At 31.3% G+C, this 27,447-nt stretch overlaps 1 protein-coding gene across 5 annotated transcripts in view; it reads right to left on the bottom strand.

Moving 5' to 3' along the window:
* Positions 1 to 27,447, bottom strand: part of CSMD3 (CUB and Sushi multiple domains 3) — a 528,421-nt gene that overhangs the window by 38,269 nt on the left and 462,705 nt on the right. For all 5 annotated transcript variants that reach the window (XM_048939546.1, XM_048939547.1, XM_048939548.1 and 2 more), the window contains 9 exons: positions 26,915 to 27,061; positions 24,399 to 24,587; positions 18,043 to 18,228; positions 16,515 to 16,709; positions 15,897 to 16,070; positions 8,988 to 9,161; positions 8,108 to 8,281; positions 5,745 to 5,930; positions 810 to 983 (listed from right to left, as the gene is read on the bottom strand). In XM_048939546.1, coding sequence (XP_048795503.1) covers positions 810 to 983; positions 5,745 to 5,930; positions 8,108 to 8,281; positions 8,988 to 9,161; positions 15,897 to 16,070; positions 16,515 to 16,709; positions 18,043 to 18,228; positions 24,399 to 24,587; positions 26,915 to 27,061 — 1,599 coding nt within the window. The remainder of the gene's footprint in view (positions 1 to 809; positions 984 to 5,744; positions 5,931 to 8,107; positions 8,282 to 8,987; positions 9,162 to 15,896; positions 16,071 to 16,514; positions 16,710 to 18,042; positions 18,229 to 24,398; positions 24,588 to 26,914; positions 27,062 to 27,447) is intronic.

The following is a 27,447-nucleotide window of genomic DNA, read 5'->3' as shown; positions in this document are numbered from 1 at the left end:
ACACTGTTTCATGTAAATGGTCATTTCATGTAATATGGTCATTCTGTATGGTAACCTGCAAATTAATTTAAAAAGATAAAATCTTTGATAAGAAAGTCTAAAAGATGTTCTAAGATAGAATACTTGCTTGATGCAGAACAGCTAAAGAAAACAACTGTACATAAACTGTGGTCAGTCAGAATTTGATTCCCTATAATCTAGGTCAAATTAATTGTAATCTACGTCAAAGCAATGTTTCTTCATGAACTGAGAGAAAAAAATGATTGTTTCAGATTAGAATTTTCTACAATTATGAGATTGGGATTAATTTATTTTTGTGACTTAGATTTCCATTTTTCATGTGATCAATGCTGTTAAACTAAGTTTGTGAAATAGTTTCCTAAATGTTAAGTTGATCTGGTAACTTATCTTGACTTCAGTGAGATCTAACTTATTAGAAGGATTAGACAGTTTTCTCTCAAAATAAAGTACTATAATCTGAAATTATTTGGAGTTTTTAGGGTTTTTTTTATAAAGATGTATGTATTATACAATTAAGACATGACAGAGGTTTCATAAAGTAAATATTAATTACTTTGGAAATAAATAAATAAAACATCATGTTGTGAAGATATTAGTTTTTTGCTAGTAGAATTCTCCCTTTTAGGAGACTTTACTTCTTTCTATTTCTATTAAAATATTATTTAAGTTTTATACATTATTTTCCGGGTTTAAAATGGCTTTCTTATAAAATCAATCGTAGAATGTACTACAAAATCAAATTAATTCAAAGCAACTTCTGAGCACACTCATTAATTCAAAAATATTACCTGAGCAATGAGGAAGAGATCCACTCCACTGTCCATTTAACTGACATGTACGAGATGACTGCCCTAACAGAGAGCGTCTACCTGTGCAAGTATAATGAACAGTAGACCCAAATGTATATTTATCTCCAGATAGGACCGCGTTAGGAGGAACGCCAGGATGGCCACAGTCAATCACTACAATGCATAATTATTGGAGATAAAAAAAGGTTATTATCACTGATCAAACAGTTCGTAGTTATCATTTTCATAACTTCATATATAAATTTTGTGAAGACCTTCTTAGGGCTTCAGGGAGGTGAGCACTTTGCATGATAAGTATAAAGTTCATTACGGATAAAAAGCTGTAAAACAAATGCTTCTATATTTCAAAAAACGTGTTTTAGATAAAGATATTGATGTCCAAAGACATTCACAAAGCTGAGCTTTATGGCACGGTCATATACAAGCACACAATCATGCATGCATCTGTCAGAGAAAAATACAGTAAGACATTATCTGCCAGTCACTGATGAACTAGAGAATATACAAACCTGAATCTCTCATTCACTGGGCCCTAATTATTGATTGTGGCATCTATTAGGCTTATAAACAAGATAATTAAGTTTTGCTTTAAACCTTAATTCCATGCTACTTCACAGGTTTTGGTTAATTAAGATATTCCATTCTACGAAGTATTTGTGTACATATTCTAACAATTTCTTGTTTTAGCCTGTTCATATGTACAATCCATTGATGCTAATTCTGCAGATACTGCATTGAATAGTCTGACATTCTTAGAAATTATCACATCTCTATTATTTTTTCATTGTACAAGTTTTCATTGGTAATTGCAAGATATTTTCATACTGTCATTAATTTTTAATACCCTCATAATCTTGCCTTTTTTGTGATTTTCATTTACAGATTGCAGTTATACATACCTAATTCTGCTAACTGGCTTAAATGTCAGGATGTATGTAAACTCAAGAAAGAATATGGAAATGCTTAGCTACTTATTTTTGTCCTTTAATTGCCTTTTATATACAAAAATACAGTAAGTATCTCTTGCTATAATTTTGTTAAGGCAGTCATAGTTTTAGGAATAAAAAACAGGTGAAATTTCAGAAACTTGATCTAAAATCAGGACAGTGTCACTGTAACAATTTTAGAAGTCTTTCATCTATTGGAAAGCTCCAAAACATTACAGTGAAGCTACTGTGGCATCTAGCTAATGAATAAGAGTTAAGTAAAATTTAAAAGGCCTTATGCATCATTGTGAAGAGTATTATATATAAACAATGCATGTAATGGAAACAAATCTATGTATTGAAAAAAATTAACTACTGTCTTTTAAGAGCATACATAATAAACACCTTCATATGCAAAGCCAACATACAAAAAAACTTAAGAATTCACAGTGAATAGTAAATCTAAAGCAAGCTACATTTGGCAAATTCGGAAAACAAGATTAACATTCATGAGCCAAATTCACTATCTACAAATTAATTCAACCTTACACATTTCATTTACTTTTTACACTTGTGTATGGCATGTGGCAAATCTTGACCAAATATTCGTATTTATGTATATACTGAAAATCAGACATTACAGCTGCAAATACCACGTTGCTGGAACAGCCCTTAAATCATACCGATTATTGTTGCTGTTTGTTTAAAATCAACACTCCATCATCTTCAATATCATAACATTTTCAGCAGGTTTTTATTGTATTTTTAATCAGAAGCCTAATCAAACTCGAGAATTTATTCCGTTCTCTAGTAATTCAGGTTTGTACAACAGCACATTGGCTGTACAATATAACATTAAAGCTATGTGTAAATATTTTTCTAATAATTACTTTCACTCTTAGTGGTTTACATTTATACATACACTGATTTCAGTGTCACATTTTCTCAAGGATCCAACTAGCCTTCTTGTTTCAAGATCCTTCTTCATCCAAGAACCCTCTTGTTTCAACCCCACAAAGGATTTAGGGATGTTTTATGTGATTGATTGGCTCTGATTTAAAATTAGTCACCACTGTACTTTTTGATAGACTTGTAAAATGATGGGACTAGTTCATAATACAAATCAAACACTTCCTGTTATCATGTTATTTGTTTAGTCATACATTTATATAAAATCTACTATTGTTTATGATTTTACAGAAAGAACTTAGAACGTTATTAGTAAAAAAGCATATTTACCATCTAGGCTTCAGTAAAATGAAACTATTTCTTTTTTTGAACAATGCTTACAAATTTTGCTGATTTTTTTTTTTTTTTTGGTCATCTTTATTTTTCTCATTTGCTTCTTCTGCCATTTTCAGAGTAAAAGATGTTATCACAGAGGAAACATTACTTTTGTATCAACACCTTACAGTATGCAGTTTGGGTATTTCCTATACAAACTTTTTCTCTGTATTTATATTTGTACCTTAAAGTCCTGGGATCCTAATAACTAATCTAGAAAATGAAATTCTGATAAAAAGATATTTAAAAAAAAAAAAATCAAATGTGAGATTTCAATGGCTATTTTTTTTCCTAGGGGAGAAAACAAACAAACAAACAAACAAACAAACCAACACCTTCTAATCATCAAATACAAAGATAATACTGACCAATTATATAAAAGATATAACATTCTGCAAAGAAGTATAAATTTACACCAGTTTCTGGTCAAATGTGATTATGCATCAAAGAAATTACAACATTGTTAGTTTGAAGTCCAATTCAATTTATAAATGTTATGTTTTTCTTGAGCAGTGAATTAAAAAGCATATCATCAGCTTTCTATAATCTGCAGAGCTGTCAACAAGTCATGAGTTTATCTATCTGATAGCTGAGAATGGCTGTATATGTCCTATTGTCAGGGAAAAAAAGTCAGGACAAGGTACTATGATAGAGTTATTGAGAGGATGACAAAGACATCAGCAAAAAACTAGCTTATATTGTTTGGATTTCGAGCTTGGAAGATGGGAATTCTGTCTAGATGGTAGTTTACAAATAGGAGATTAAAATACATTTCTGAGAACTAAATTGAGAATACTCTGCAATCCAGGAAACAAATATGGTCACTGAAATTCTCTAAGGTATACTGTCAAAATGTATCTTTCATTCTGAGTAGGCTACAAATTTAAAGTGCTTTTCTAGTAGTATGTGCCTGAATAGCATATGCACCTTAAAGTCTTTAATTGAAAGGAAAAGTTGAAAAAGCATTATGGTCTTAGTGAACAGTTTCTTACAGGATTTGTATTACTTAAAAGATCAGAACATGTTGTAGAACATCACATTTCAAAGGAACTGATTTACTTTACAGGTGAATAATTTTTTCTTTGTCACAGTGTGTCTCTTGTCCATTACTCTATTGGTATTTCATAAGAAGATAAGCTCTTTGAGTGCAGTCAAAGAGAGACTGAATTCCAGCTAGGTTAAAAAAAAAAAAAAGAACAAAAAAAACCAAAAAAACAACAACAAAGATTCAAAGGAAAACAGTCAGCCAGCTTTTAGCTTATTTTCCATTGCTCTTACAGTGGAAAATGCCAGCAACTGAATGACTGCCTTGCATATGCGCAAAACAGAGCCAATTTGCAAAATACACTAGAAGTTTATGGGGGTCTTATAAAAATGTACAGTAGATGCATCAGAGTAATTTTAGTAAGCTCTATGATTGTGATTGTTGAATAACTTGGATATGTCTGATTTACAATTCCTCAACCCCTTTATACAAATTATGCAAATAAAGCTGAGAATGCCCTTTCAGAATTCTATGTAGCACTTTCACTGCCAAAGGAAAACTTGAAAAAGATTAAAATCGGCAGTAGTAAATTATTTCTGACAATTCTGCATGAAGATTAAGTGAGAAAAACACAAAAAGGGAAAGAAAAAAACCTTTGTACCTTTACATACAGGAGATACCTGGAGATATGTTACTATTAGTTAAAATTTGTATTTCTGAAACAGTATTGTTATATCAAAATGAATGTATAACAGTTTAAATCCATTGTAAGGATAATTCTGAATTACAGTTAATCTGCTTATCCTGTACAAAGTAGAAAAAAATCCAGAACCAGGAGATTTAAGCAGTAAAAATAAATAAATAGCAGATTTTTTTTTAGAGAGAGGATAGCAAAATTGGAAAAATCCTAATTATTGAAAGCAAAAAAAAGTAAAATTGAGAAAAAATATGTAATGTATTGTAAATGTTCGTCCATGACTCCTGAACAAGGAAACTTTGTTTTTCCTTTTATCTTAGTGAAAAAGTTTTCAGCCTTACTCAGAGAGAAAACTTGATCCCAAAGTAAAATCTTGTATAAAAGTATATAAAGAACTCAGCAAATCAACCATCCCAGTCAGTGAAAAATTTATGAAATATCTACGGCATCACAGATAGAAAGTTCTTCAGGACAAACAAACAAAAAAATCTTTGTGTTTATCTCTTTGCCTTCCTGATGGATAGGTTGCATATGACTTTTACTCAAGTAGTGTGAAAAGCTGAGAACATCTAAAGGACATTTTTGGTTCTCTTTTTGGTGTTTGCCTAATGTATTCAGATATTTTGATCTTGCTGTTGTCTCAGATGATGTCCAGAAAGTATTAGTGGCATAATCCAATAGTTGGCCCTGTATTTTTTAAGATTCAGTATCATTGTAGTTTTGTGGTCAATTGAGATGTATTGATAAATTAAATGGATAAGTTTTTCTGAAGTATTCAGAGATTTTTTTGTTTTCTTTATTGTATTTCTCGTTATTTCAATGCTATTTGCTGCATGAAATAACAATATAATTGCTGTACTTCAGCTGCCACTGAAGCTCCACTTCTCTCATTCTTGCACACACAAATATGTAAATAAATATGATTATTCTAATTGCTTTTCTGGTACTGATAGAAATGTTGTGTAAAATAATATCTAGACCAGTTAACACTTTTAACAGAAGCATACACATTATCTACTTACTAATGCATTCAGGCAGTGGTTTGTCCCAATGGCCATTTGGTTGACAAACTAAAACTGAAGAACCAAATAAAAAATAACCAGGATTACAATCATAAAATACCACTGTGCCATATGTGAAATTTCCATGTTCTATTTTACTCTCTCGTATGGAATTTGCAGGAATTCCAGGATCAGAACAATTCACCACTAAAAAGAGAAAAAAGTATAGACTTCAGGTTACTAAAATAGTCTTGAGATGGCCTCCTATTCATTGAATGAGAAACTTGCAGTGTTTCAAACGTGTTAATACCTTGTTTTTATTATATTATTCTACAGAACTAGGAATATTATATGAAACTTGCAGAGGCTAAAATCAGGGGAAATAAAAGGAAATGATTATTCACAATAAGATAACACTGTAAAAGTCTTTGCTGCTATAAGTGACATATAAACACATTCAATTAATATCCTTTCCTTTACTGAAATTTTACCCACAGCTGGAAAGAGGTTACAGGGCAAATGTGCCATTAGTCTAATCCACACAGCAATGCAAATGTAGTTATAAGTCTATACTAACATTTTGATGACTAATCACATCTTTGAGACACATTTTTTGAGCTTTAGCTCAAAAATGATGATCAGATATGACATCATATGATGTCAATGATGACAGATGATCAGATAGTGATGACAGTGGTGATGCCTCCAGGACAAGGAAATAGCCCAAGAAATAGACATGAACTTTTAAAAATATGGGTAAACTTTGATGATTAAAATATATATATATTTAATATATATTATATATATATATATTTAATTCCTAATTACATTAGGTTTGATACATTTAAAAATAGTAAAATACTGATTTTTTTTATTTTTTTTTTTTGGCAGTTTACAGCTGTCTGGTGAGACACTGCATATTACAAGCACCAGTAATGATGTACTACACAAAGCTGGCTCTTCTTAAAGTCTTTTCTGAAACCAGTAGATTTGCAGATGTGTAAAATTTCAGAAAATTGCATTTTACTGTGCAATACCCAAACAACAAAGTGATTTACAGCAGCTAGACTGAAAAATAGATTTATTAGTTACCTTTAATCCACAATACGTGTTTAGTATTGCAAATTAAAAAAAAATAATAATTGCCTCTCACAACAAAAAGACCCTTGGAAAATAAAGTTCTGTCAACTATCACTTAAGGCAAAGTGATTGAAGGAAAGTAAGTGGAGGACAATTTAGCAAAGAAAAACAACATATGAATACATAAAATAATTTTGAATTATGGAATCTGATTATTGTTTAAGTTGGAAGTGACCTTCAGGATGTCTAGTCCAAACCTCTTCTGCAGGACATCTTTCACTAGATTTCTCAAACTCCACTCAACTTTACTTTGAACATTTCCAAAGATGGGGCATACATAGTTTCTATGAGCAACTTGTTCTGTTGTGTTTCACCACACATCAAAAAATGGATTCTCTATCTACAACCTGAATCTACCGTCTTTCAGTTTAAAGCTGATACCTCTTGTTCTATCTCCAGTAGGTCTGGTAAAAAAATCTTTATCTATCTTTCTTACAGAAAAAATGACCCAACTCTCCCAGTCTGCCTTCATATCTTCATAATGGAGTTGCTTCAGCTCTTTGGTCATCCTTCTGGCTCTACTCTGGACCAGCTCCAACTGTTTGGGTCTTTCATGTGAAAGAGAGCTGAACCAGTATTCCAGATGTAGTCTCATGAGAGCAGAGTAGAGGTGGAGAACAACCTCACTCTACTTGCTGGCCATGCTTTTGATTAAACCCAGGATATATTGGGCTTTCAGGGCCTAAAATAATTTAGGGTATTGGGAAAGTACCCAAATTATGATTATGATAAATTATGAAAGTACCCGTATTATGATAATGAATAAGGAAAAAAAAAAAAAAATAGTTGAGCAGAGCAGTCAGATAAATGGAAATGAAATAGGCGAAAAAAGTACATTTTCCTGTGCAATTTTGAACTATACTGGCTAAAAATGTAGTGTATTATTTCAAGATTTTAAAAAGTTCCTTGTCTTCTCTGCATAAACTTGCTTAAGTAAACTTGCTTAAGAAACTTGTAAAAATTATCTTAAAAAATCAACAAAAACTGCAAACACATAAGAAAGTTTCTCTGCAACAGTTGTCCTGACAACTTTCTGAATATAAGAGAGACCTCTTATATTCTAACTGAAAAATGAAACATTATATGATTATTAGTAAGACGTTGTCATGGTTTTATGATTTTTGGTTTTATGATTTTTTGGTTTTAATACACATTTTGTCTTAATAGTGTCCCTTTACCTTCAGTTTATTTTCCAACCTTTATTTTCCAACTGAGTTTGAAATCTGTAAATGCTTGCTTCATACCTTTGCATATTGGAGGTGGGTGGCTCCACTGTCTATTAGCCTGACACTGTGCTTTGGTTGGTCCTTGCATAACATAACCAGTATTACATGAGAATGTCACAACGTCATTGAAGTTGAAACCATTTCCACTTGTTCTTCCATAAATCGGACTACCAGGGTGCCCACAGCTAACAGCTAGCATAACGCAAAACAAAGGCAGAGAATGCTGTTATCAGATTTCATGATTTATAATTATCACTACAATTTACACGGTAGAGCATTTTAAGTTTTTTTTGTTTTGTTTTTTGTTTTTTTTTAATAAGGCACTGAGAGCTTTCCATGAAAGATACATGTTTAGCATTCCGACAAAAACTGACTACAGAAGTACCTATTGTCAGAGCAGATATAAGAAAAATCAAGCACAAATTTGCTTGAAAATAATTTCCAAAATTATAAATATTTCTTTCTGATTTAGCAAAGTCCAGTGGAGTCTAGTTTCCTTGCCACATGTGTTATAATATAAAGTGTAAAATATAAAACAGTAATGCTTTTATTAATAATGAAGTAGTAATAAAATAAAATAAAATAATTACAGAAGTTTTAAGTATCTCTTTTTCTGTGTAAAACAACGTAAAGACAGCAAACAGTGAACAGTAAAGGTACTGAATTAACATCTTAATGATGAAGCTTTCTGCAACAAAAATGAAGATATAAAAACAGAAAATTTGCAGGTGGACTAAAATGTATTCAATACAATGATATTACTGAATCTGAACCATTTAATCATAGTAGTAATTCACTTGAAAATCCTCATTTTTCAAAGTTCAAAGATACTCCTCATCTTGTCTGAGAAGGACACTTCGGTAGTGGAAATCAGTATGCATTTGTCATGCTTACTTACGCACACAAGAGGGAAGCTGACCAGACCAGTTGTGATCCTGTTGACAAATTCGTACAGAAGAACCAATCAACCGAAAACCAGGACTGCATTGGTATACAACCGTGTCTCTATACCCATAATTTTCTCCAATTACTTGACCGTTGACTATAAGATCTGGAATACCACAGTGACCAGCTAGATTTTTCAAATTAAATGATAAAAACAAATATTGTCAGTAAATATGTCAGAAAAATTTTAAATATACCTCTTAATTTACAACAAAGAAATCTTCCATTCAAACAATAAAGTGTTTATTTCTACTAACTTGGGGAAAACTGCAGTATTACATAGTATAAATAGAAATAATTCCCATCTTATACATTGGTCTCAAAAGAATCCCAAACATAAATTTGTTTAGGCTGAAATTAATCATTGCAACAATATCCCGTTATCCTACAACTACATCCAAATGTCCTGTCAAAAAACAATGTTTTGGACTAGTCTTCAACCTTGTACTTTTAATCCAGAGAAGTGGAGGAAGAAATCAAGTATGCATCTTTTTATTTTACTTTTTTTTTTTTTCTCACTGAACTTAAAAATAAGCACAACAATTCACCAATTAACTTGAAAAATGGAAATGATGTCACATGACACAGAACTCAAACTAAACTAAACTAAACTAAACTAAAATAAGGAAAGCAAGTAGTGTTACAACTAGTACTTAAATTTAAGTGGAAAGAATATTACTGGACACTCAAACTTCTTTGTTCCCCATTTGTCCTATAATTCTAAAGGAAAAAAAAAAACAAAAAACATCAAACCCTTCAAGCCATGAGGTTGCTAGTGAGAAAATAGATTTAGAGGCAAAACTGTTTGTTCTTTCCTTTTAACTTTGGAGCCTTTATAATGCTCTGATGTATTTTTCTCTTTCTTTGAAGGTTAGAAACTTCCTATAAAAAAAAATACAAAATACATTGGCAAAGCTGAGATTTTCTTGCCTCTGGAAGTTTAAGTCTCACAGGGTATTTTTCTGACTGAGAGAAGTAAAAAATCTAGTAGATAAACAAACAACAGCAATCAAACCACCAGATGGATTTGGCCCTATTGGTTTAGTTTTCAAAACATCATCTGACATGTTGGTGCAGCTTAGTATGTTTGCCAAATAAGGTCTACATAATGGTATACATAGTTACTGACTAGAGAACCTCTGAGACCACAAATGAAATTTGCACTGATTTATGTATCTGAATTCTCTCCATTATAATAACATCAGATACTCATTAATATTTTTCCATAAGTGCTTTTACTTGCTTTATTTTTTTACTCTGAAAATCTGTAGACCTGATCTCCATCAAAGGTAATTAAGATCTTTCCCTCACAGTAATTGCCATCATTACTTCTCCAAAAGCATGGAAGGAAAGGGAAAGGAAAAGGAAAAGGGAAATGGATCTGCGTGATTTGGTTTAGTGCTTGTGGTGGCAGTGGTGATGAGGAGGTGGTTGGACTAGATGATCTTATAGGTTGTTTCCAACCTTGTGATTCTATGATGATTCTATGAAACGGAGAGGGAAAGGGAGAAGGAGAGGGAGAGGGAGGCGGAGACGGATCGGAAACATTGAGATCTGAAATCATTATTACTTAGTCTTCTATTTCATTGGAATTTTTTTGTTTGTTTGTTTGTTTCCCAGATTGTATGATTCTGTGTGATTCAAAATCAAGGTGTTAATTCATTTTTCTCATGAATGTTAGTAGAATTTTTCACTTTTGTCATTTTTCTCTTAAGATACTGGTGGAGAAAGGAATTCCAAAATGTTAATTACAAATTAAACACATGCCCACAATAACTATTGAATATTCGTGTAGTTTTCATGGATCAATTCTGCTGGCTTTTGCTTTACGAGACTTCTACTTTAAATTTTCATTTTAATGTATTTACATTTGAATATTATTTTGAAGTGAATGACTTATAATGTAATGAGAGGCCTAAATTATTCCTTTTAAATGCATTTGAGAGTTTAGTAGTTAAGCTTTGCAGGTTGATTGTTTTCACTGGGGACTAAATGCAAATACTGAAAACTGGGTATCATGCTGAGAGAGCTCTCTGTAAACACGAACAAAATCTATCAGAAAAAAAAAAAAAAAAAAAAAACTAAGCAGAAAACTCAAAACAAAAGTAAAATGATTAGAAATTGGAAAGCAAAGGACTGCTGAGAGTGCTGCTGGGAGAACAAAGGTCTGAAATCAGAACAACTGTTGTCTTCTGTTTTTTGTTTCTCTTGTGTGCCAGGACATTTATTTTGCAAATAGATGAGAAAACATTTAAGAATTAATAATTCTACTTTTAATTTCCACTCCTTTTTGCACAGCCAATAAGACACTGAATATTGACTTACCATGGATGAAAGATTAATAGCACTATTATTATGCAATAGATCACTTTTTTTTTTTTTTTTTTTCATCCCCAAGTTAATATTCTGGTTCTAAGAGCAATTACAAGCAAATGATACAATAAAAACACAACTCTTGCAAGTCTATTAGAACATGAAAAAGAATACTATAAAATTTATGGAAAAAATGAGAGAGAAGAAGTAGATCAAGCAGTACTTCTGATCTATATTTAAGGGAATAAGTGAGTGAGAAACAAAACACAAAGCATTCTTAAATGCACAAAAACACATTAGAATACAGCATTTGTCTGTATTCACTGTACTTCACTGTAGTAAGAACTAGCTCATGGAAAAAGAAATGCAAGAATAAAATAAGCAAATGTTAATCAAAATCTCCATCCAAGAAAAAATTCTAACATCCTAGTAGTAATTAAATTGACTTCACACTACTAGCATTCTAGAATGCTCTTTTTCTCAGTATAGCCTCATACATTTTCAGTTTCTTTACTTCAGTGTATAAGACCAAGTTCATTCCCATATTACTATGAAACAGCTATGAAAAACTTATAGAGTAGGGCTGTGAATCTAGATCATAATGCAGCCTGTAGGTTTAAACTCTGAATTAGAATACTTTTTTTTTTTTTTTTTTTTTTTTTTTTTTTTTTTTTTTTTTTGTGCAGGCAATGGGTGAAATATGAAGAAAAACATTCAATAGGAATGTTTTACTTAGCAACAGATATTAGGGGAAATAAGGTCTACAACATTGCCTGTTTCTATCTAGGCTACTCTACTCTTTTGAAAAATAATTGTAGAGAAATACCATTAAGTAAGAAAAAATCAGGCAAAAAATCTCAATAAAGGATTTTCATAACATCTGAACACCTAATAAAATACCTAGCTTAACAGGAAATAGAGCTCCACCAATGCAGAGCTCAACTTAATGACAGAACCTTTGAAACCTCAGCTGTAAAGCAGGCTTATTTTCAGCAGTGAAGATTACTCTCTGAGATGCAAAAATAGGAATAAAAGTAACACAGAATATTTGATTGAGTGGCAAAACCATACATGTGCTTATTTTATTCATCAATAACTCAAAACCTCAGTGTAATAGTGAAAGAAATCTACGTATCAATATGTTTTCGGAAAAAGATATCCAGGATATTATTCAACAGCAAACTTCACTTCTCCTCTGCAGGACTTACAGTTCTCACAAGGATATATTTCCTTAATATTATCCAGGTTACAAACAACATCTTTAAAAAATGACACTACTGCTATTTCGCATTAAAAAAAAAATGAAATATATCCCAATAACACTGTATGGAGTCTATGAACAAATGCTGATGTTTAACACTCTCTCTAATCAATTTAGCTTTTTTTTTCTGCTACCTTTTTCAGTCTATTAAAACTCTAGTATTAGCAATGTAGACAAGACACCCTTTTCTTATTGATCAAATAAGCCCCATTTCAGTATTTAAATTCAGATAAATATTTAGCATTTTATAAAGACAAGTGTTAATTCTCTAAGCAAATCTTTATAATAGCACCAAGATTAACAGTAAGTTTACATCAGCCTATTTCAGGTTGGGCAGTTGATTGAAAATATTCTATCCTTTTTTTCTTATTTTTACACGTTTTTCATGATAAAATATGATCAAGCAGACTCTCTGTATTTCTTCCTTGGAAAAAGGGCAGCTTTAATAACTAGCTAGTGAGTGACACTAAAATAACAGCAGTAATAATAATAAAACAATAACTGAGGATTTTTTCCAGTTATAAAAATATTTTTTGTCATTGTCATTTTTGTTAGGATTTTATTTTATTATTTGAACTTTTTTTTTCCTCACTAGCTAGAGAGAATAAGAATACAGATCCAGGACTCAGTTTCCCACTGCATTTTGCTTAAGTGAGATCATGACATTTATATGACTACTCCCATAGTACTGTACTGTAATTTAGGTTTTCTGAACAAAATGGGTCAAAAGTCAAAAGACAGACTTTCATAAACCCTTTGAGATCTTTTGGGTCTCATTACATGGATAATTTATACTTAAAATTAATCATTAACTTAGGGTAGAACTACACATATATCTAAAGTGTCAAGCTACCATACAGCTGTATCTAGGAGTTAGTATAACCTTAACCTACCTACAGAAATAGACAGGATTGCCTTAAATGACTCCAGATCTCCTGTCTGCTGAAAAATAATCTGCTCTTCTCCTGTTTTACAGAGGACGATAGAGAAATGCAGACCACAGCAAGCTTCCTTTGGTCCACTTTTTTTCTGTGGCTCCAAAATATTTCCAATATTAGGCACGCATACGAATCTTAAAGCATTTTTATTGCTGTCACCTAATTATCTCCCATTCTGTACTTGATGCCTTCTATGATGCCTTCTGATGCCCTCTATGCCTTCTAGCCTTTTCTTCCTGATATAAGGATGCTAGAATTAAGTTGTCAGTTTCTTGGGGGCTGTGCACCCATTCAATCCAACTGATGACATCTTATAAAAAAAATAATAAAAAAAAGAATTAAATAGAAAAATGCAGTGTTCAAAAAGAAGTGTAGTTGTATTAAATGTTCTAATTCTCTTTGCCAAACAATGTCTCCTAAGATTCAATGGCCATAAAGTACTATTCTTCTCCTTGAAAGAAAAGAAATAGCAATGGAAAAAGCAAGGCAAAATAGGACTGTGAAAAGCATTCACTATTCATAATTTTTTCTAACTACATATAGATGAAAAGAAAATTAGGTTGTCTAACATAATAATTAAACGAAAGACTGGAGTTTAACTTTCGAAAAAATAGCTTGAGATTTTGAGCTGAATACCTGGAAATTTTTATTATTTTATCTTGTATGATTTCATTAATGTTATCTAATTGTTAAAGGAATCATCAACACTTCAAAGAGAAATACACTGGTAGCCAATTGAATCCAAAAATCAAGACTAAGCAATCTTTTAATATTATTAAGTTTATATTAGATTTTTATTTCCAGAGGCAAATGTCAGAGGAAATAAATTTATTTTCTGTTAAGCATCACTTGCTATAAAGTTATTTTGGCAAATTCCTAAAATGTGTATTTTCCCTAGGTGCTGTTCACAACAAGCATAGAATTTGGCATTTTTTAAGATTATTTTTTCTCTGCTCTAATTTTTATATCTCTGCAAATATGAGTAGCTGTAGCCATTGCAGATAAACTCCTAATTATGAAAAAATATCAGCATGTTTTGGCTACACATGTATTATGGTGCCCCAAACCTGCAAGATTTAGAAATCTGTCCTGAATTTTCTCACAATTTAAAGAAAGCTAAAAAGTAAAAATAAAAAAATATTTTAAAAAATCAAACATAAATAGCTTCTTTTTTTTCCCCCCTCTGCTAAATGCTTTTCACAGCAAAAGTGAAACATAAGAACTTCCTGTTCCCTTCAGCTATTTGTCAGGAAATCTTCCAGCTTCAGACTTGCAGCTTGATAAGCAACACTTTTGCTTATTCATGAGTCATTCAGATTAGTCTTAAGTGAGGATTTATACCAACCAAGTAATACTGAACTACCAAAAGAAAACTATTTGAAGCAAACAGCAGTTTGCTGCAAAGGGCAACAGCAAGTAAAAGGGTAACAGCAATCTGCACAAAGAACAACAATCTGCAATAAACAGTTAATATGGAATTTCAGATTCTTCTGAAAGTCTACATTTACAGATGTTCCTTTATATGTTCATACTTCTGTGTCTTTCACGTTACTTTCTTAAACTGGGACAAAGTCATCACTTTGATTTCCACTAAAACTAAAACTATAGTTGCATATAAAGTTAAAATCAATGCCTCTACAGTTGTAACTCAAATCATATTTAATGATTAATCATATTAATAATTAATCATATTAATAAATAACAAAGAATTTAAACAAAATACTAAAGAATTAAAATGGAATACTGCAATTGTTACAATGTTCAGGTGTTCCTTTATCATGAACAACTTAGTGCCTGGTGTCTGAGTATTTTAAATAAGTGAAGATGCCTAAACAAGTACAACCAAAGAGTTTTCAAACTGTACACATCATACCTGGAGAGGGATTTTCTGTCAGAAGTAATAACAGGAGCTGAAATGCTCCTGTTTGTGTTTCCATGTATTTATATTTTTTATTGTATCTTTTGCAATTGTAAAGATTAATTCTATAACATATTCACTAAGTTCAGATCTACTATGCAATTATTTTAGTAAGGATATATATTAAAGCTGACAGATCTGAAATCCATCAGTCTTGCTATGTGTGAATAGATCTGTTATAAAGCCATATGGAGGAGTGCAATAACACGGGCTTTGCTTGTGTGGCAGATACTGAAAAAGGGATTCAATTTGTGGAAAGATTAGCACAGTTATCTTTTGATAGGAAAACAGCAACACGAATTTTTAAACTGCAGAACTCTCTTAGCGTTCATATTTGGAAGGGTAACAGAAAGAGATAAGTTGACTAACTTAACTTACTTTTGTCTGCTACAGAGAAAGAAAACAGACATGCCATGACAGTTGTACCCATACCTAAACATCTGGTCTCAATTCCACTCCAGAGTCCAGAGGACAGACATTCCCTCACGGCAGAGCCAACAAGCATGTATCCTGAGTCACAAGTAAATATAGCTGTAGATCCATATGTGATTTGAGTTCCAATCTTATTTCCATTTGGAGGTGTAGGAAGTTCTCCACAAGAAATAACTTTATAAAAGCAAAAGAGAACAGAAATTTATACCTTTATATCACAAAGATACATGCAATAATATGTAACTCTATGATCCTATGATTCTATGCAACATTAATCAAACAGCTAAATAAATGCTGCAGCCTGAAGTATTGTCTGCTACATAGAAGAACTCTGTATACAAAGACTATTATTGCCCCCAAAATAATACGCTAGAATTGAAAATAATAACAATAAAAATAAAATTTTCTCTGTAAAATTAAGAAACAAACAAACAACAAACACTTTCTGGAACATTATTAATTAATTGCTATTTAATTACGTTAGTTAAAAGGTTAGAGATAGGGAAAACTTTTCTAATTGAGTACTTTCAATGTCAAATTAGTTAATTACCAGCTGGACCAAATAAAATATTTTTATCTGTAATCTACACAGCAGTTACAGATGCAACATTTACTCACTTTGGCAGTAAGGTCGCTCATTTCTCCAGCTCCAGGTGCCATTAGCAAGACACTCAATAGATGCTGGTCCCAAGCCATAATACCCTGGATCGCAGCTGAAAACTACTTTTGTTTTATACTCATAATGTGAGCCATTCACTATTTTCCATCTTCCATGCTCCAGTGTAAAAGAATTGATGCTTGGACATGTAACAACTTCCAAATGACAAAAACACATATTCGTAGTTTAGTACAAGCAAATTACAAAAACCCGTTGTTATTAATTTAGAAATAAACTTTAAACACGTTGACATAATGTTTGAAGAGTAAGGTTGTATTTAAAATTCCCTTTGGTTAGAAGTAACAATTCTCTCATTTATTATTGATGATCAGTGGCTTAGAGCAGTGCCTAGAATATGCTGGGCTATACAACTGGTATAGATGAAATCTATACCATAAGTGAATTCATTATAGATTTATAGTTCAGAAATTGATGTGACACATTACATATCAAAATCTTTAAAAAAATACCAGGCAAACTTAAATATAGGAATTATTTTTTACCCAGATGAATTATCTGAGACTTTAAATACTTGGAGAGACTGCACAGTGGTGACACATTAAGTAATATCCATATTGAGGGATTTCAGCAGCAATACATCTTTATCTCATGTCCTAACTCAACATGTACATCCTCCAAAAGCAAGCAAAAAAAAAATATTCTTCTACACACCTGATCTAATAGAAAAGTTAGTGTGCATAAAATTTTCCCTTGATCAAGAGAAAAATGACAGAGGAAAGTCTTTGCTGGATATTGCTTTCTTTCACTCTGTTTTGTTTCTTTAGGCAGAGGAAAAGGCATGAGGTAATGCATTTACAAGAACAGCACAAAAAAGAAAAAGGGAGAGCCCTTGCAAATTATTCTAGAGTATGTTTTCTTCCTGTTTCTAAAATTCATTGGGTGAAATAATCTCAATCTGCATGAGTCATTTTTGTACTGCTATCTCACGCTTATAGTCACCTGGATTTTCATATCCACTTTGAAGTTACCTACTTCTTGGAACTGAGCAAGCATTTTCTCTTCATTGATGTTTCCCAGAATTTAGATAGTGTAGGATTATAATGATGGGGTAGATACAAATAATCAGTAGTACTTTCCAAGAAGTATTCCAGAATACCAGATACTTTGGAATTCTGGATAGTAAATAGGGTTTATGAACAGCATATAAACATTTCAGTTCTCATTGTAGAGCTGACTTGTGCATAAACCACTGCAGCCATTAACTTTGATTTATCAGAAAATTATTATCAGCTTGAATATGTTCAGTAATCTGTAGGGTATTTATTCCACTTTCATAGAATATTTCAGTATATTCTCAGGTACATATTTAAAATATATACTTCACAATAACGTAATACCAGCAATTACACATAAAGTATCCTGAAAGCTGAAAGATGTTTTCATGATGTTTTCATCAGACATGATGTTTTCCACTTTTGATAAATAAACATAATGTCCAGCATTAATGCATTTTTGCATGTTACTTACCTACACAGCGAGGTGTTTTATTGTGATTGCTCCAGGTACCATCTGGCTGGCAGGCTGCAGTAGTAAGTTCCTTGGAAGATAATCTGTACCCATCATTGCAGAAGTAAGTAACGTGGGTGCCAACTAAGTAATCTGTAGTTAATATCCCACCATTTACTGGAGCTTTAGGAATTCCACAAGATATTGCTGATTAAAGAGAAAGGCATAGTCATTGTATCTGTTTTTCACTGTGAGCTTCTTCTTGTCACAGAGTTTTTATGTACTACAATTTCAATAATCATAAATTCATTCAAATGACTTTTTAACTCATTAATGTGAATTTTAAGTCCACAAAAAATCTACCTTAACATTTTAGGGAATGAAATCAGAGAAAATTTTTGTCTGTTGATAGAGGAGAAAAAAGAAAAGAAAAAAGAAAAAAGAAAAAAAAAAAAAGAATCATGGTTCATAACCCTGCAGCTATTCATTCAAAATAAGAAAAAAAGGAAAAGAAAAAAGAAGATAACTGAAGAAGATGAAATAGACAATATCTGATAGACATTATCTGGGAAAGTAGGACCAGCATGGCTGAATAAATAAAGTATCAGACTGAGGCATGAGAAATCTAGTTTGTACTTCGGGTTTCTCAGATATAATATGTAACCCCTCGCTAACACTAATATTAACTTTCAACATTCTATTTTTCGTCTTGCAAATTAAAAATGAAGTACACTTAAAAATATTTTAAAATTAGCAAATGAAAATGCAAGCTCCCTCCCCCACCAAAAATATATATATATGTCATTACTCAACAGAGAGAAAGCACAAAATTATTCTTTCAAAAAACCTTGTTTGAGAAATAAAATAATAAAAAAAAAAGTCTTTTCCATTTTAACATTTTAACATTTTAACAGCAAACATATAATGTAAATCTGATCCCCAAAACAGGGCTTAGGCACTTAATTCTTAAGTACTTTCCTTTGAAGTGGAATGTTGAACAATAAGAGACTATCTATTCTGCCTAAGTAGCTACGAAGAATCAAGCCTCTCAGACTATGTACACTTCTTAGGAAAATAGTGATCAATTATTGCCTTTTTTGTGAGCTGGTCTGACGAAAGACAAACCTGCTTCATAAGCAATGTAACATTATGGTTCTGCACCAATGTAAGTGATCACAGCTGAGACACAGGTAAAGCTCTAAAGCTATCAAAGCTTGTAGAACAGATGCACTAAAATAACTTAAAATATATTCTTGAATTTTCATATGAAGAAACTAGAGATTACATGTAAAGTTAAACTGCAGGACATAGTGTGATGAAAAGACCACAGAAAACAATGATTAATTTGCTCACCACCTTCTTTATATCTTATGGCTATCATAGTTTATACCGGAAATTAGAGACACATATTTTTAGAAGAAGACAAGAAAAAAGAAATTAGGAGATAGTGAAGGCTCTAAGAATCATGAAATTCTATGAAATCATGAACCTAGAATGAGCAAAAATGACAAGTTCATGAAACATAAGGTCCATCTTCTACTTTTTACTAAACTTCTCAGAGAAATTATTTCACTTGATACTACCAAAGAAAGAAACAGTCCTTATGACACTAAAATGAAAACATGACATAAATGGTGTTTATCAAATTTCTCAATAACTTTGCAGCTGGAAAATTAGGCAGGCTTGTCCATGCTCTTTCCTTCAAAACTACATGTAATGATAAGCAGAAGTTTCAGGCCATATTGAAGTTGCCAGAACTAAATTCACTGCCAGTTACATCAGTGCAGCATAATATATATATCTACACCCAAAAAAGTTATTATAGATCAGCAGCTGCTGCTTGTAATCCACATATGAAAAACACATTAGAGCACACTACTTGTTCACATACTGCAGATCATTTTCCTGCAATCAGCATTATACATTTATTGTGTATATATATATAAATATCTAACAGAGATGTTTTATATCTGACATTGATATTAATGACTCCATGACTCCTTAGATATTCAAAGATCTCCATTAATGCCTTGATAAAATTTGAATTATATCATTCACGTAAGTAGAATCAGTCTGTCGGCATAAGCAAAATATATCCTTCCTTTAAAAGTTTTAAGAAACAAGATTTATCTTAGCAAACAATCTTTATAATTTTTTTGTGTAAAATTTTATGTAAATAAAATAAATAATTTTATGTATTTCTATGTAAACAGAAAGAGCTACCAATGAGTCACTTAGTGATATATTTTATTTTTCTGAAGTTATGAGAAGAACTTTCCTTGTATGAAACAGAAAGCCGCTTTTAAGTTAAAAATGTGAAAAGATCTACTCAAGCTATTGACATATCTGAAAACTCGACAGAAACAAAAAAGAAAAATACAGAATATCCAAATTATCTAAAACATAAATACATCACTGAAATGTTGGGTCATTATTTATCAGCTCAGATAGTAAAAACTTTGGTTTTGTTAATCAACATTATAATTGTAATCACATTTGAAACAGATCCATTCCATGATCGTGACCTTCAGAATACAGTTTCAACTACAAAGATGTAAACATGTAGCCTTCTGAAGAACTCAACCTTATTAGTTCTTGAGGACTGTCACATTCTAAAGACTAATCTATAATAAGAAATTCAGAAAATATTATTGGTCTTGGACAAAATATCCTTTATTAAATGTTAAGTCACACTTAAGAGTTCATGTATTAACAATTTCCCACACTCAAATCTGACTATTCACTCTATAAAGGAGCTTTGATTCATGGATTTGCTCTGATTCATTTAATAACAACAATTAACAGATGTAGCTACCTTTCATATTTTAAGGTTATGTGGAATAAAAAGAAGAGTATCACTGCTGACATCTGTCTAAATCTGACAACACTTATCAGGAACAACACAAACACAGGCAATACTACTGAAACTATACAGTAATATACTCTTCTGAACTTAACAAATTGGATTTTAAACCTGTGAAAAATTAAGAATTTTTATAAAAAGTTTACTGTAAAGTGCATTACAAATTACTTTTAAGGATTAAGCTATTTCTTTGGCATTTAAAATGTTGCTGTTTTCACACTTGACCCAATGCAGTCAGGCATTTGGAAACAAAAAGTCTATTTTTAATGAGTTTAGAAATTAAGTATGGCTATATTAATTGTTCTCATGCATATTAACATGACTAACTCAAACCCATACCAATGCCTAATAATGCAAAAGAAGAATTCTTTACACATTACATGCTTTTCCAGACAATAAATATAAATTTACTGATAGTAAATATAGACTTATTTTAGCATAATTTTTGAGAAATGGACCACACTTCAGCATTAAGATTTCTTTAATGAACCTCTACATAAGCAGAATGGTTAATATCTAAAAGATAGAATAGTAAAACTTTTTTTTTTTTAATTTGTACTATTGTCATTACACAATTACACATTAGAGTTGGAGGCAGTTTCCTTTTATTCCTTTTCATGGCAGAGGAAGGGACTGTTGAAGTTTTGTTTGAGGCTTTTCTATTTCTTACTGTTTCACTGAGTCTTTTCTCTGACTTATGTTTGGTTTTATATAAAATGTAAAAAAAGCTTTCAATTATTTTTAAATTGCACATCTGGGATATTCAGGTAAAATTCTATAGTGATTTGAGGAATGACTGATGCTTTCTATTCAGAGTTCCAAAGATCAAGATTTATATTCATATAGGTATAAGAATGACAATGTAAAAATAATGGTCTAACATTAACTTCTGGACTTGAAAAAATAACCAACAAAACACCGTAGTGGAAAAGGCTTCTGGCATTAATAAATGCCAGCAATACGAAAGAGTTCATAAGTGATAACTGTAATTGTATAGATGAAAAAATAAGAAATGAAAAGATAAAGCATTAGTTTAAATACAGACAACAAATATTCTGAAAACAGCAAACAAGGAGTTTATTTAGTATTAAAAAAAAAAAAGAAAAAAAGAAAAAAAGAAAAAAAAAGAAAAAAAGAAACTGTGCTGATTGCAAGGCATCATTAAGGAATTCATAATTTTAGATTTCTCCCTTCCTACAGGATGATGCCAGAAACTGTTACTGTGATTTCACTGGTAATCTTCATTTAGGAGTCAGAAAACAAATAGATCAAAATATGATGCATTACTTACAAAGAAACTGCAAATAACTTTTTTTTTTTCTTTGTATTTCCACAGCTATGTAAAAAACATCTAATACATTTTATGTTGTGCTAAATGGTTAGTTAGCAGTGTAAATCCTAAATTCATATGTATGAAACAACTAATTAAACTGCCTTTGCTAGTTACTCTATAAATGACAGAAAACATGAAGCAGAAGGCAAGATGGGACTTTCTCACTTAGTTTTGCATGGTAAAAGAGCAGGTAAATTGTGAAGAATAAAAACAGACAACAAAGTTGACTGACATTTTTTATGGTTAATAAAACAATGCTAATCCTCTCTATCATAAAATTATAACAACTGCAAGTACATGCTTAGGATAACTAGTTTTACTGAAGTTGTATTCCTCAGTACTAGGGAGAATGGCAAAGCCCTTATGTCTGGTAAATATCCCCTGGTGAAGAACATCAGAGATATTTACTGGAGTTCTTAAACATTTGATGCAAGAGTTCATATGAATTTTCTGTATCATCTGGACATGGGGATAATCTTCAGCTCAACAAAGCAAGGGAAGGTTTATATAATTCAGTTATGTATGGAATCAGATTAGTTCTGAGGGTTTTTACAGTAATAATGTGTCTTCAGGTTTTACCCGAGTTGTGAGTTGCAGGTTCATATCATGGTCAAAAACCACTTTCAGCACAAAGGGACTTGATGAAAGAATTGACAGACGTTTATATAATATATTAAAATTAAATTATATCTATCAAATTCATAACTATTAATTAATTATTAATTAATTAATATACATTAATTAGTATATATTAAATTATTTTTATTATACCTATAAACTTTCTGTTTGATAAGACATTTTGAGTTAGAACCATAAAAGCATAGAATCATAGAATCACTCTTGTTGGAAAAGACCTTAAAGATCATTGAGTACAATCATGACTTAACCATACTACCCTAACTCTAATAACCCTCTGATAATCATGTCCCTGAGCCCCACATCCAAACAGTTTTTAAACACATTCAGGGATGGCGACTCAACCACCTCCCTCGGGAGCCTATTTCAGTGCTTAACAATCCTTTATGATATATATGTATATATTTAAATATTTCCTACTAGTTGAGATATCTACTTAACAGTTTGATCCAGTTCCACAAATAACTGTCATGAAAGCAGTCCTTGTTCAATTGAGGAGGAAAAAAAGCTAAACAATTATATTCAGCAAATGCACTGTATGTACTTCCATTTTTCACAAATACAGGCAAAGATGAAATTCAAAGGCTTATTTTCAAAAAAAAAAAAAAAATCTTGGAAATTAGCTTGAAGCATTCAAACATCATTTATGTCAACAGTAACAAAATGTATGCAAGCATCTAGTTGAAACACCGTACTAGGATTTTGTAATGAATGATCTGTTGGTTCTGTGAACATATGATTTATGAAGTCTAAATGAATATAACAGTTGTTTTCACCAGCTTATGTAAGAGGATAATGTAAATTCCTTGATACACAAAATTCTGAACAAAAGTTACAAACCAGAACTGCATTTTTTCATGAAAAAAATTATTCTATTATTTCACTAAAGAGTGAAACATGGAAATTATTAGCACAATGGCATTCTTCTCAGAAAAGAAAGAATTAAAATACAATTACAATGGACGTGAAATAATTGTTTTTCTTAAGGAAAACATGTTTTGCTTTTATAATGCAGAAGTAACTAAATATGAAACCATCGTGGAGAGTACTACTGAGTACCACAATAGAGAGTTTGATACATGAAACATCAATTAACCTGATTAATTCTGTTTCAAATTTCAATGCAAACACTGAATGATTAGAATGGTTTCAAAAGCAATGATGTTATTGACTGATTTCCTATTCTTGGCAAATTTTGAGTATTCTAAAAATACTCCTTGATCACGATAAAGTGGCAATTACAGTGAAAATTACTTCTTCAAAGTAGAACCAACACAAAAATAAATGCATGAACTCTACTAACCATTCATGATACTTTTGAATAATTTCATATTTCAACCTTGTGTTTTTTTTCTCCTCATAATGATATACACTATTTTTAGCATCTGTCTGCCTTAACAAAGTCTGTTACAATATTCTTAATTAAATGTGGGGTTTTTTTTTGCTAAAGTTTATTAGGCATCATTCCTTTTATGTCAGAAAAAGATCATTTATAATAAAAATTAAAATACAGTTTCTTATATATTTTATTATGAAATATTTTACCTTGGCAAGCTGGAACTGGAACATCCCATGAATAATAACCATATGGAGACTTCCTGCAAACAGCAGTACTTTTCCCAATGAGCCGAAAACCTCGATCACAGGCCCAGCGAACCATACTGTTGAGCTGTCCACCTGTCTGACTGACAATGAAACCATGTGGAGGGGACTCTGGAGTGCTACAGTAGAGAGCTTTAAATATAAATATTAAATAAATAAATAAATGCATTCAGGATCCAGGTGACAAATCTTGAAAATTCATACTGAAGCTAGTGAACATTTGATAACAAGCTCAGAAAATGCCAGTAAAAGTCGTATTTTGTATCCTGTTCACATAAGCATTAAGCAATTTTACTAGATGTAAAGACAAAAGAACAAGACAATAACAGTGCTTCAGGGTTTAGTAGCCTGAGAGGAAGTAGAGATATCCTGTATAACTCCTGTAGCTTTCTTATTGTCTTCTTTTTAAACCAAATAACCCACATAACTTTAGCTTATGATGAAATTTACTGCAATCATATAAATTCCTGTATTATACAAAATTTTTGGAAGAGAGAAATATCAAGAGCATACTATACATAGTTATTTTCAAATAATCTTTTCCTTTTGGTCTTATTACATTCAAATTCTGTGATACAGTGAATTGAACTAATAAAAGCTAAAATAGATTTTAACTGTATTTATGAGTACCACCATAAAAACATGCCAAAAACACTGAATCTGCTTTGTTGTTGGTGGTGGTTTTTAATTTTTGTGACTTATTTAGAACACCATGTACTGTAAAAAATCTGTAAGTCTTCATAAAAGCATGGAAACATAAACATATTTGAGGATGTATGTGTTTGAAATCTTCATGACATTAAAAACTTCCTAATTATCATGATGTCATTATGATTTCATTTCTTTTAAATCCCTTGTCCATTAAATGTGTGAGTATAAAATTACTTTGTTTTGGCTACTTCACCAATGAACTCCAACAAAAGAAACTTACAGCCTGGAAGGCAGTTTGAGATAAATTGGTTTTCTTTTTAGGAATTTAACTTAGTCTCTGATCTTTCTCATCAAGGAGAAGCCATGAGCTGTTAGCTAAGGTGGTTATATGCCCGTTTCATAGGAAAGAAAAGTAAGTTGGAAGTTGTTTTCCAAATGCATCTAAGTTTCTTCATGCTTTAACAAAACACTGGTAACTAGAGAGGAACTCCATCTGTTCCATTCCTCAGGCAAATATCAAGTTGCTGCTTCACTTACTCTTTAAGACTTTTCATGTCTTATGACTTCCTATAGGGCAACAGTTTTCTCAGACCAGGTTTCCTACAATCAGGATGGAATCATTTGGCTGTTCATTTATTCTTTATCATAGCAAGCAGCAGAACATGAAGCATATCTATCAGAGCATATGCTGTGAAAATATTTTTTTTCCTTGCACTAAATTTCTCTGGTCTTTCACTTTAATTTTATTTTTCATACAGAAGACACTTGTTTCTAGATCCAAAATAAGTACAAAGAAAATGAGTATACAGTGTAATATTTTGTGTCTAGGCAAAAGTAGATTTCATCTAACTACACATCAAAGTCATTTCACCTCTGAGAAAACTGTCCTCACCTAAAGGGAGAGATACTGTTTTACAGACTATTGTACTGTCTAATTATTTTCCTGTAACAGAAGCTAAAAAGCAAGGAAAAACAAAACACAGCAGGCAGAATATCATATATGTTCTCTGTTGCTTTCTCCACTTGGTAAAATAAAAATGTATCATGCCACTAATTAATCCAGAATAGGCAATGAAAATGTTCCACATGTTCTATCTCAAATAATTATTTTCATTGTTTCATTTCACATCTTTTGTGGTGATTTAAAATGAAAAACAAACACAAACATAGATTTTGTGTAATTGCTGCAAGTGACAACAAATCTACTCTAGATTAATGAATGAAACATATTATTTTGTAAAAATAGTATTATATAATGGTTCTATAAATGTGATTGTATCTTTTAAAATACCATCTTCATGTTCACTGTAGCGTGTATGATGTTAATTTTTTATATCTGTTTGCTGCTTATGTTGAACTTTGAATCAAAGAGTTCAATCCTTCAAGGTCTTATGATTTTCCTGCTTATCACTGCTCACTCCTGCCTTGTTGCCATACCTTAAAAATGTTAATGATGAAATCCATAAAAATCCAGGATGTGTCAGTGGCACACAAATTTAAGTAAATGATGAAGGGGAGGAGGGGCAGATTGCTTCTTTCATTTTTTTTATTTTCACCTTTTAAAAGTTCTTTGAAACATTTGATTCAATCTCTACAGAGTACATATGATTGTGTATATCTCATTTGGGGCATGGAGTCTTGTTCCTCATTAAATCAGCAGAATTCAGTTCACATACAAAACAAACTGTATTTTCTTTCAGTCTGGGCAATTAATATAAGAAAATATAACCTATATTATCCTTTTACAGTAAATAAGTTTTATCTATATTGAATTTCTTTATAAATTAATGAAAATCTTATTTACATACCTATGTACCTTATCCTGAAACCTCTTTTATTGGTGCCATGATCAGCTGACCATCGGAGAAATACCTCGTGCCCATTGCTGGTTATATTGAGAGACGAGGAATAGTCCCCACTGAGAGAAATCAGCAATGGGCTATGAATATTTGGACCTTGATATAAGGAAGGAAAAAAAAAAACAACAAAAACAAACAAACAAACAAAAAAAACATAACACCAAGAAGTTACAAAGTTTTAAATAACATACAATGAATTTTATATATACATATATATATTCTATACATTAATATGCATAGAAAACATCTTCCAAGCAAATGGTAAATTAATCTGATTTGGAATTGATCTTGACAGAACATGTTATATACTACAGAGTACTAATTGTACTGAAACAAAATTATTTCTTTCTCATAACTTTTGCTGTACAGTTTTTAAACACAGTATAATCAAAAGATATTTTTTTAGCACAACAAATTCAAACAATTGCTTATTTAATTTTTTATACATAAATAAAATATGGTATGAACAAATAACAGTGATT

Source organism: Lagopus muta, chromosome 3 (genome assembly GCF_023343835.1).
Source record: "Lagopus muta isolate bLagMut1 chromosome 3, bLagMut1 primary, whole genome shotgun sequence".
Classification (NCBI taxonomy): domain Eukaryota; kingdom Metazoa; phylum Chordata; class Aves; order Galliformes; family Phasianidae; genus Lagopus; species Lagopus muta.
Note: the sequence above shows the minus strand (reverse complement) of the source record. Positions and strands in the feature narration are given on the sequence as shown.